The sequence below is a fragment of the Rhincodon typus genome, chromosome 14 (assembly GCF_021869965.1).
Source record: "Rhincodon typus isolate 14 chromosome 14, sRhiTyp1.1, whole genome shotgun sequence".
Classification (NCBI taxonomy): domain Eukaryota; kingdom Metazoa; phylum Chordata; class Chondrichthyes; order Orectolobiformes; family Rhincodontidae; genus Rhincodon; species Rhincodon typus.
Genome location: NC_063345.1, coordinates 66,302,985 through 66,315,395, shown reverse-complemented (window position 1 = coordinate 66,315,395; position 12,411 = coordinate 66,302,985). Strand labels below are relative to the sequence as shown.

Below are 12,411 nucleotides of genomic sequence, written 5' to 3'. Positions count from 1 at the left end.
GCCATTACAGGCTCTTCACCAATCACTTATTGTAGAAAAGCATTTCATGTCTTGAGAATCATTGGCAAAATAGAATTTCTCTGAATCTCTCTTTCTCTGAGTCGCAATTTTGGAAAATGACCTCTCGCCACTGATTCCCAAGCCGTTGGAAGTCATCTGACCTTTGTTCATTTTAAAATCTCCAAACCCCAACCTCCACCATCTTCTGTTCTTGGAGTGATTAGATACAAAAGGCCATTTCAGGACAAGTACCCATTGATTTCGCCCAGAAACTAATAACTCTAAATGAATGAATGAACTTGTCAATACAACCTCAGGGAGTCCTAAGTTGATTTATGAACAATTATGTTGTCTTGAAGCACAAGTCTCTGTTGTAATACAGTAGTTGATTGCACAGCAAGATTCCACAAAGATTAGTGAAATGAACAGCTTATTTTTCTGGTGGTGATATTAATTGAGGAATAAGGAATTCGAACATTATCAGATTACTGATTGTGAAATTTCTATGCTCTCAAAAGAAAGAATTAATACAGCACAGAAGGAGGTCACTTGGCCCATTCGGTTCAGACAAGCTCTTTGGAACAGCCATGTTCCACTCCTCAGCCTTTTCTCTTCTTCCTTCTAATTTAGTTTCCAGCCCAAAGGCAGGTCTGACCCATAGTGCCATGGCCTTCACCATGGGCAGGATAAGAAGGCAGACCTCAAATCCACCAAAGCCAGAATGGGGATTGAACCCCTCGGAGTTGTTTCCGAACTGATCCACAACAGTCTTCCGACCAACTGAGCTGACACGCCCACTAAGGAGTCCGAGTTGCCGTGGCAACATAGACTTCCACGTGCATGTTGTACTTTGGAGCTATGCACATTGGTGACAAAGGCTTCAATTTCTTTCCATCATGTAGCTAACCAGGAATCTCTTCCATTCTCGCCACCTGCCATTGTGTGTGCATGTGTGTTTGTGTCAAAAAGATTTGCAAGGCGATGCTCAACCTAGTATAAAAACCAAGTTGTGTGGGTATCTGAAATTAAAACAGAAAGTACTGGAGAAACTCAGTAGGTCTGACAGCATCTGTGGAGGGAGAAACAGAGTTAATGTTTCAAGTGCAGTACGACGGATCTTCAGAAGTTTCTCCAGCACTTTCGATCTTCTATTCGATTGTTAACCTGTTTGGCAGGGTTATGAAAGCACCCTCAGTGACTTCAAAAGTTCTTAATTGGTTGTAGCAAGTTCCTGGGATTCCAATTAATATCAGCTCTCCTTCTTCTGTCTCTATCTTTCACGTGTTTCCCTTTTCTGTCATTCTTGCGCTGTCTATTTCTCTCGGTGGCACGCTCTGCCTTTCATTCACCCCTCCTTTTTCTCTCCATGCATTAGGGTTAGGCTAGCATGATCTCTGCATACCTCTATCATTACATTGAGCCACAGTATTGCAGTGTCCTTATGTTAAGTTGTAATTGCTCAGCATATCAATATCTCTCTTCCCTTTTCGCAGGCAGACATCTGGTCATTGGGAATCACAGCCATTGAACTGGCCAAGGGTGAGCCACCCAACTCAGACATGCATCCAATGAGGGTCCTGTTTCTTATACCCAAAAACAACCCGCCAACTCTCAGTGGAGAGTTCAGCAAGTCCTTTAAGGAATTTGTAGACGCCTGTTTGAATAAGGACCCTTCCTTTGTAAGTATCTAAGTCAATGCTTCTCTCTCAAGATTCCCTGGGCACCCCTAAAGGATTCTGTGCATTTTTCATGTCGAGCTGAACATTATACTGGATTTTTCAACATTTGTTTTTCTTACATTGAACGTGTGCACTTTGCACACTGGATGCACCGTAACAATTCTGTGATGTTTGCAGTGGGAGAAGAGGGGGGAGAGGGTGTTGGAATTCCATGATATATTCTGGGGATCCAAAGAAAGGTTGGAAACTACTGATCTGAGGGCCTGGATTCACGATTGAGTGCTGCATTCCTGCAATGCCACAACTCTCTTTGGAGAAATACTGCCATTCCTGACAGACCTGTATCCTTTATGCTGACGGCTATGTCTTGTGGATTTTGGCTGTTGCCTGGCTTAAAACTATATAAAACAGAAGATTTAAAACCTGATTCTCACAGTGCCCTCAGAGCTGAGACTTTGTATTCTTTGCAACAGTGCAAACAATATAGGCATAATAGTGTCCAGAATGAATGCTTGCGCTTACACTTAGCTTCGTGAGCTTCGTGCATAGACAGATTTTTTTTCTGAGGGGCTGCTTCACACAAAGCCATCAGACTCTTAGTATGGGTCCTCGGTAGTGTTAGGCTCTGTCAGTACACATTCCTAGGAAGCAGAATCTGTTTAACCATCAATCTCTGTTTCCATATTTGTTCAGCGTCCAACAGCCAAGGAGCTGCTCAAACATAAGTTCATCATTAAAAACTGCAAGAAGACCTCATATTTAACAGAATTAATTGACGGGTACAAGAGGTGGAAAGCAGAAGAACACAGTGATGATGACTCCAGTTCAGACGAGTCAGATTCGTAAGTGCTTTTCACACATCATAGAGTCATAGAGATGTACTGCACGGAAACAGACCCTCGGATCCAACTTGCCCATGCCAACCAGATATCCCAAATTAACCTAGTCCCAGTTACCAGCATTTGGCCCATATCCTTCTAAACCCTTCCTACTCATGTACTCATCCAGATGCCTTTTAAATGTTGTAACTGTACCAGCCTCCTCTGGCAGCTCATTCCATACACTCACCACCTTCTGTGTGAAAAAGTTGCCCCTTAGGTTCCTTCTAAGTCTTTCCCCTGTCATTTTAAACCTTTGCCCTCTAGTTTTGGACTCCCCTACCCTGGGAAAAAGACCTTGGCTATTCACCCTATCCATGCCCCTCATGATTTTATAAACCTCTATAAGGTCACCCCCCCCCCCAGCCTCCGATGCTGCAGGGAAAATAGTTCCAGCCTATTTCAGCCTCTCCCTGTAACTCAAATCCTCCAATCCCGGCAACATACTTGTAAATCTTATCTGAACACTTTGACATTTGACGACATCTTTCCTATAGCAAGGAGACCAGAATTGAATGTAGTATTCCAAAAGTGGCCTAACCAATGTCCTGTACAGCCACAACATGGTGTGCCAACTCCTATACTCAATGTTCTGACCAATGAAGGCAAGTGTATTGAATGCCTTCTCTACTAACCTGTCTACCTGCGACTCTGTTCTCAAGGAGCTGTGAACCTGCACCCCAAGGTCTCTTTGTTCAGCAACACTCCTCAGGACTTTACCATTAAGTGTATAAGTATCATGGGAAGTGCGGTGGTTACATTACTGAATTAGGAGCCCCGACTGATCAGTTAGCAAACGAAGATTTAAATCCCACCTATCTCACAGTCCAAGAATTTGAATGCAATTCGGAATTAACTCTGGAAACAAACGGTCACTCCTCGTAGTAGTGACTGTGACACTGTCAGGGCCTTTGTTAAAACCCAATTGTTTTGCAAACCACTGTTTGGGAGGGAGGCCTGTTGTCCTCGACTGTTCTCGGCCTGTAAGTAGCTCCAGACTCTCCACAGTGTGACAAGTTGGCCCTTTAACCGGACTGAAAGAACCGCTTGTTATCGCAAACTACTGCAAAGTAAGTGCCTCATGATGACTTCCTCTGGGCTGATTAGGAATGACTTGGTCATTGACAGTCATTGTCTGAGAATTATTTCCTTTTTAAATTGCCTCAGATCTGTTGGAATCCTCATTGTAGAGTCCGGCACCACTTCCCACTCTCCCAACACCACCCAAAAGAATTGAGAACGAACAAGCAAGCAAGCACCTAGGTTTAATCTGAGTTAGACCTCAGTGCTGTAATCGTTATCTGATGAGGTATGTTGCGTCTTGATGGTGATGGAGGATAGGGCTCCGCAGTGACTTTCTGCGAGATGAATTAGCTGCCAATGCTGATGTGCATGCCTGTCCAGGGATTGGAAAGGGAGCCATTGAATGTCAGGTTACTGGAGACTGCTGTGTCTTCTAGAATCAGGAGTTGAGTGAATCTGGAAACCCAAATGTGTTGTACAGAAGATCCACCCAGCTCATTTCAATGACGCAGTAGGGAATTGTCAGGAGAAGCAAGCTTTAATGTTGTGTGGAGGTGGTGGCGAAGATATGGAGGGATGGGGCTGGGAAAGGCTGGGCCAATTTGGAAAAGGACAGTACGGATTCAGGAATGGGCTGGTGCAGTCGATTAAAGAAGTCTCATTTATTCAAGAGAGAGCAAATAATGAATATTAAATCAGACTATTGTTTTAGCTATAAAGTTCTTCTAGAATGGGATGGTGCAACTATTGCAGAAGAGGATATAAGGATTATTTTTTTTTACTAAGTCTTTGAATGTATCAAACTTCTGTACTAGAAACTGTTTTACGGTTTAGTCAGTAGGAAATTAAATGATTACAAGCGTAAGACGCCTGGAAAGTTGAAAGATAGTACGATTGCAGAGTTTGGCAGTGGACTATGGGTGTGTGAGCTAATCCAATGGAGGGTATCTGCAGCATGCTAACTCTCGGTATTCAGACATAAGGAAAAGGTAAAGAGTTGAGATGTGACTTAAAGGCAATTTTCAATGCCTCCCCTTCCCAGCTATGCCAGTAAATGTAGGATCGTGGAATGATGACAGCAAAGGAGAAGGCCAGTTGGCCCATCATTTCCTTGGTGGCTGTCCCCAAAAGTATCTCAGCCAGTCCCAGTCCTTGGCCACTTTCCTGCCTTACCTTCGGGAATTGAGGGTGGGAAGGGGGTCTCCGAGAACAGCCATCCATAACTTGAGATACCACAGTACAATAGGGCAAGATGCCATACTCATTTTCTGAAGAAGGGCCCCGACCCGAAACGTCAGCTTTCCTGCTCCTCTGATGCTGCCTGGCCTGCTGTGTTCCTTAAGCTCCACGCTGTGTTATGCCATACTCTGCCATGTCTTAGAGAAGAGGTACTGACTAAAAAGTCCTCCCTGACACTCTTTAGCATCTTGGATTTGTGTGGTGATTCAGAGGTCTCAAAAAAACAGTTCTGTGCCTTTTGCTGATGATATTATTATTTTGCCTGAATGTTGATGTGTTATCAATCCAGGTTAGATGGTTGGCGCAATACTGTTTGTCCTGAGCTGCTGGATGTTAATAAATTGTTCTGACTGACTAGCAAGCTGGGATTTCTGCTGCAGCCAGTACACATTAAAAAATAGATTTCTCATGATTAGTTGAGTCAATTTTGTCCTTCTTGAGAACCATTATTAGCTGATATCATGATTAGCATGTTTGGGGTGTTGGTGAATAATAAGGAAATTCATAATGCAATCACAGTAATGACCCCGATGTTACCTTCAGTCCTTCAACTACAGATCTCCACAGACACACAGTCCAAGATATGTACTCATAAGGATACACACGCGCGCACAGACAAACAGGCAGAGGCAGACAGACACACATACATACACAGATAGGCAGGCGCACGTGAGCACACAGGGACAGGTGCGCACTCGCATGCAAGCACACAGGGATAGGCACACATACGCAGGCAAAAACACACAGGCAGGGACAGCTGTGTGCATGCACACAGAAGCAGGCACAGACAGACAGACAGACAGACAGACACGCACAGACTGTTACAGGGACACAGGCAGGCGCGCGCGTGCGCGCGCACACACACACACACACACACACACACACACACACACACACAGTTGCTGGCACAGGGACAGGCAAGCACACGTGCGCAGATGCTAGCACAGGGACAGATGTGCATGAGCATGCACACACAAACACAGACACACACGTACACAACACAATACAGACACACACACACAGGCAGGCATAGACACACACACACACACAGGCAGGCGCAGACGTGCACACATACAAGCGCGCAGACACTGGCATACACACACAGAGGCCGGCACAGACAAACTGACAGACAGACACACACAGACACAGACACACTCACACATAGAGGCAGGCCCAGAGACACACACACACACAGGCAGGCACGGACACATACAGGCACGCAAACACACACACAGGCACAGACTCACAGATGGGTACAGGTGCACACACACACAGAGGCAGGCACAGGAATAGATGCACTCGTGCGTGCACGCCCACACGCACAAACACAAACACACAGGCAGGAAGGCAAAGACACGCACACATGCGTACACAAACAAACACACAGGAACAGGGACAGACACATGCACATGCATGCGCACATGTGCGCACAGGGACATGCGCTCGCACACATGAACGCGAACACACAGGCAGGCACAGGGACAGGCATGCACTCACATGCAAACACACAGGCAGGCACATGCAGACGCACACACAAAGGCACAGGTACAGACTCCCAGACATATACAGGCACAGGCGCATGCACACGCACAGATGCGCACTTACACAGACACGCATACGCACTCAGACAGGCACAGAGGGACACACGCGCAAACAGGCAGGGACAGGTTTGTGCACAGTCACATGCGCACACACAGCGGCAGGCACTGGAACAGATGCGCGCACATGCGTGCAAACACACACAGAGGCAGGGACAGAGATGTGCACAAAAGACACAGGCAGGTACAGAGTTGTACACTTCCGTTTTTTTTTATTCATTTGGGGGATGTGGGCGTCGCTGGCTGACCAGCATTTCTTGCCCATCCCTAGTTGCCCTATGAGAAGGTGGTGGTGAGCTGTCTTTTTAAACCGCTGCAGTCCTCCTGCTGTGGGTTGACCCACAATGCTATTAGGGAGGCAGTTGCTGCTCATTCTTGTTGTAGTGTGTGCTACAAGCACTGTTGGCACCATGAGTGTTTAAGGAACAGTCTTCTGAGCTAAGCAATTTCTTAGCAATATCGGAGCTAACAGTTGGACAGGTTGCAGGGCAGAGCTTCCTGCTGTCCTGGGCATGTTGCCAAGGAAGCCTTTATGTGCATTCGGGTGGATAGACACGCCCTGGGTTTAAAGTCTTATCATAAGATGCCACCTTGCCAGTGCAACACTCCCTCAGTATTACACTGGTTACGTTGGCCTGGATTTTGAGCTGAAGCTGCTGAAGTGAACTTTTTGGGTCAGAGGTCACAAGTCAGCATTACCCACTGAACCATTGCTGACACCAGGCTCCAAAATGTTTGAAAAGATGTGATGGAGAGTGACTCATGGAGAAGTACTTTCTCCTGTCAGGAAGTTGTCAACCCCGCACTCCCCCAACAGTGTGTATTGGTACAAATGTTGGTGTCCTCTCAGTTGTGAAGTGCAAGATTATCCACAGTACAAACTGGAATGTTCCTGTCTCTGGGTAGGGCAGTGGCGGACTGGATCAATTCATGTACTGCTCTGTGACGCACAGGAGAGGGAGTGAGCAATTCACTATGGCAACAGTGGTGTGTTAGTGCAGTTTGAGTCCCACTGCTGGACAGCAGGAACAATGCCAACAGGCGTTCATGCCAGAGACATTCCTGTAGTTGAAGGGTTTCGCTTGTAAACAAGAAGTTAACACTGACCCTTCTGAGGAGAAGGGGGTCTATTTGTCACATTGTCTGTAACCCTCTGCTCTGTCTTCCTTTAGTGGAAGCAATGACAAGGACAACAAAAATGCCAAACCTATCGAGTGGTCCTTCACCACAGTCCGAAAGAAACCGGATCCAAAGAAACTGCAGAATGGAACAGTAAGTAACCAAGAGTTTTCCACAGTGGCTACTCCTATCTCCTTTTCCTTTCTTCAAACTTCCTGTGAAACAGGGTGGTTTAGTTGATGGAAGTAGAATAGGCTGGCTCACTGGGTTTGGAGGAACAACAAAATTCTGCCAAGCGCTAAGCCATGTGTCCATCAGTTTTTTTAAATTCATTCACGGGATAAGGACGTCACTGGCTAGGCCAACATTTATTGCCCGTCCCTAATTGCCCAGAGGGCAGTTAAGAGTCAACCACATTGATGTCGGTCTGGAGTCACTTGTGGGCCAGACCAGGTAAGGACGTTAGTGAACCTGATGGGTTTTTCCAACAATCCACAGTGGTTTTGTAGTCATCATTACACTCTTAATTTCAGATTTTTTTCAATTGAATTTCAATTCTGCAGTGGTAGGATTTGAACCCGAGTCCCCAGAACATTACCTTGGTCTTTTGGTTAACAATCCAGTGATAATGTCACAGGCCATTATTCCCCTGTGCTAAGCAACTGGTGAATCTAATCTGTTTACTACAGGGAAGACAGCAACCAATATGCATGCAGCAAGCCCCCACTAACTCAAATGCGATTACGATCAGCTAACCTGAGTTAGCGATGTTCCTTGAGCAATGAATACTGGTTGGGAGGCTAGGACAAAGTCCTGTGTTGCTCTGTAAATAGTGGGGTGGCTCTCTCTTCCAAGCTTCCAAGAGAACATCCCATCTGAAAGATGGCACTGTCACCAGGGATTTTGTGCTCTGGATTTCGGAGAGGAACACGAATGCCAAATTTCATGCTCAATAGTACATGAAGTGTGAAAGGGATTATGGAAACAGAGACAACTTTTGCTCTGCATTCCTGGTTCAAGATTTACATAACTGAAGAAATAGGAGGAGGAGTAGGCGGTGTGATCTGTCGAGCCTGCTCCAATATTCGATAAGATCATGGATGACTTTTGTGTGGACTCAGCTCCACTTACCTGCCCGCTCACCATAACCCTTAATTCCATTACTATTCAAAAATCTGTCTAGCTTCGCCATAAAGACATTCAACAAGGCAGCCCCGACTGCTTTGCTGGGCAGGGAATTCAACAAATTCACAATTGTTTGGGTGAAGAAGTTCCTTCTCAACTCAATCTGCTCCCATTTACTTTGAGCCCCCTAGTTCTAGTTTCACCCGCCAATAGAAACAACCTCCCTGCTTCTATCTTATCTATTCTTTTCATAATTGGATATATTTCCATAAGATTTCACCCACCCTCCACCCCATTCTTCTAAATTCCATGCTGGTCCAATTTACGTGCTGCCACCAGGCGTTTTCTGCTGATTTAAGCAATCATTAACATTTGATGTTCTTCCACTCTCTAGGACCAAGATGTCAAGACGTTATCAGCATGTTTATCAACTGTGATTGCTCCTCTCTTTGCTGAGGTGGGTCAAATGTGGCAGCTCCTGTTAAGGGTGCCTGATTTGTTTTGATGAGAGAAAGTACTCTGACCTAAACTAAAGCCCACACATCTTTCTCCACCCAGCTTAAGGAACAGGAAAGAGGCAATGCAGAGAAGACTGGAGCAATAAGTGAACTTGAGAAAAGCATTAACATGGTGGAAGCAAGCTGCCCAGGCATCACAGAGAAGATGATAAAGAAGTTAATAGACAGGTTTCAAAGGTCAGTACCTCTAGAGAGATGGTTAAAATACTAACCCTGTATTTGGTAATGATATGTTATTATTGTGTTGAATAGATAATTTATTCAGAAGACACACGACGCCAGGTTATAGTCCAACAGGTTTATTTGAAATCACAAGCTTTCAGAACGCTGCTCCATTCATCAGGTGAAGTTGCCTTCACTCCACCTGACGAAGGAGCAGTACTTCAAAAGCCTGTGCTTTCAAATAAACCTGTTGGACTATAACCTGGTGTCATGTGATTTCTGACTTTGTCCATCCCAGTCCAACACCAGCACCTCCACATCATCGGTAATTTATTGAGCTACTTAGTGAGCTGCAGTGGTATGTATTTATCTGTATTATCTATAATTTAAAACATGAATAATTCCACGTGATAGGCAGGTAGATAGGTAGTGAAGAAGGCATTTAGTTCAATTGCCTTTATTGGTCAGTGCACTGAGTGTAGGAGTTGGGATGTCATATTGCAGTTGTACAGGACATTGGTTAGACCACTTTTGGAATACTGCATTCAGTCTGGTCTCCCTGCTATAGGAAAGATGTTGTGAAACTTGAAAAGGTTCAGAAAAGATTTACAAGGATGTTGCTGGGGTTGGAGGGTTTGAGCTACAGGGACAGACTGAATGGGCTGGGCTATTTTCCCTGGAGCATCGGAGGCAGAGGGGTGACCTTGTAGAGGTCTATAAATCATAGGATGAATAGTCAAAGTCTTTTCCTCCATGTAGGGGTTTCCAAAACTAGACAGTGTAGAATTAAGGTGAGAGGCAAAAGATTTAGAAGGGACTTAAGGGCCATTTTTTTTATGCAGAGAGTGGTGCTTGCATGGAATGAGCTGTCAGAGGAAGTGGTCGAGGCTAGTATAAATACAACATTTAAAAGGCATCTGGATGGATAATATAAATAGGAAGGGTTTAGAGGGATATGGGCCAAATGTTGGTGTATGGGACTAGATTAATTTAGGATATCTGGTCGGCAAAGGGCCTGTTTCTGTGCTGTACATCAGTATGATTTTATGTGAGTCATTATCTCACTGAGGCAGTAATATTTTAGAATTAGTTCCCAGCTTCTGAAATTGTCTTTGAGTCAAACTCAATTACCGCCTCCAACACTATAACTGTGTACTCCATCTCCAGCCCCTTACACATGTTCACAACTTGCACTGACAACTCTCCCTTAAACATCCCAAGGCACTATGCACTATATTCCCTCTCCAACCCTATCAGCTCAAGCAGTGGCTCACCAAGACTAAAGTCTGATACTTTTGTTTTGTGTTAAACTTTGATGACACTCCGGCAGAGCACCTTTACGTGTCTCTCCTTGCTGAAGGTGCCATATCAATGCAAGTAGTGTTGTTATTATTGTGCACATTAAAAACAGCAAGAAGATGTCTCGCTGTGTCTCAATGATAGGATTCTCTTTGTTCCGTGTTCACTTTGCCTGACTTGGTCAGATCTTGTAAACATGATGCATGCAAAGTCTCCACTGCATCGACAAGTCAAACCACAGCTGAGCGGTTAGGGATTCCCCCGTTGAATAAATAACATTTCAGAGGGGGAGAAAGTAGAAATAGTCACTTCCTGCTGTTAGGTTTTCTGCTCCGGTGCCAGGAATATTCAAGTCAATCTTTTGTCAGCAGCAGTCAGATTCCAGTATCTTTTTTTTTGGGAAGCTCCTTTTTACAATAGTTCAGTTTCATGGCCTCAACACAGAAGACCGAGAGTGGTAAACATTGCTGCTGGTTTAACAGCAGCACAATACATTGTGTGCTTTGAGATAACACTGCTGCCCTTACAAATGATCAGATTTTCCATGTTGATAGGAGCAATGCCATAAAGGATCAGTTCGCAGAAATAAAAGAATGTTATTTTCGACCTCTGGAAATGAATGGTAATCAATTTTGTCAATAAGCAACGTTTCCCATTAGTTTGTTGGGTTCATATTCAAATTGAATATTTTCTATTGTTTGAACGACTGCTGAAACCTGGTTTTTGCATCTCACCATCTGTTGCCTGAAATACCCATGATCTGCTTCCCACTCTGGCATTTTTCTGTTCAAACCTCACTCCAAGCAGTTGAACTTCCGGGGCAGTACAGGGGAAGTGCCGCGCTGTCAGAAGTGCTGACTTCCTGATGAGATGTTAACCCGAGGCCTTGCCTGCTGTCTTGGGTAGGTGCAAAAGACCCTATAGCACTATTTGAAGAGCAGCATTCGCATTCTCCTTGGTGCCTTTCTCTGTTGTCTAACTTCACGAGAGATGGTGATCTGCTCATTATCTCAATTCTGATCGTTGTGAGCAAAGTTGTTGCCTCACTTCCTATATGACCACAGTGTCTACACTTTAAAAGTAATGTATTGGCTGTGATCTACTTTAACCTGTCTTGAAAGGCACAATATTGATAAACCTCTGTCTTCGTTGTTGCAATTATTTATACTGATTGGTTGATTGACAATTCTGAGTGGCATCCAGATGGGTACATGATTGGTGGGAAGGGTTTAGAGGGATATGGGCCAAATGCTGGCAAATGGGACCAGATTAATTTACGATATCTGGTTGGCATGGACGAAGCAGACCGAAGGATCTGTTTCTGTGCTGTACATCTATAAGACGCTATAACATTATTGAAAGGCGAGTTTTCCCCTACAGTGCTCTTCATGGATCCCAGGAACCCCAGGATCTCGGTGGTGCCTCAGAACCGCCCACTTGGCCATTCCAAGTGTTGGGCATGCCCATTGGGTTAGAATGGTTAGTGTTCTGGTTCTGTTGACTCCTGTAAGGAATACTGGCTGACTTGTTTCTCGTTCTCATTTCTGATCATTGTTTTTATCTCATTGCCTGGGAATAAACTACGGGTAAAAATAATGATGGGAAAAGTATGAGAAGCCAACCTGATGAGGAACATGCAATTTGTAACTCATTACCTCACAAGAGGAGTGTGTCTTTTGCAATCAGTGATGGTGATCCCACCAAATCGAGGGGTAGAACTGAACTGAGACTGTGGCCTAGTCTAGCCAGCCAATGGGGAGGCAATGATGCA

General features: G+C 44.9%; 1 protein-coding gene across 2 annotated transcripts in view; it reads left to right on the top strand.

Moving 5' to 3' along the window:
* The window catches only part of LOC109920155 (serine/threonine-protein kinase 26), a 100,412-nt gene that overhangs the window by 80,276 nt on the left and 7,725 nt on the right, over nucleotides 1-12,411 (top strand). For both annotated transcript variants that reach the window (XM_048604880.1, XM_048604879.1), the window contains exons 6-10: nucleotides 1,494-1,679; nucleotides 2,373-2,521; nucleotides 7,590-7,689; nucleotides 9,056-9,118; nucleotides 9,220-9,356. In XM_048604880.1, the coding sequence (XP_048460837.1) occupies nucleotides 1,494-1,679; nucleotides 2,373-2,521; nucleotides 7,590-7,689; nucleotides 9,056-9,118; nucleotides 9,220-9,356 (635 nt within the window). The remainder of the gene's footprint in view (nucleotides 1-1,493; nucleotides 1,680-2,372; nucleotides 2,522-7,589; nucleotides 7,690-9,055; nucleotides 9,119-9,219; nucleotides 9,357-12,411) is intronic.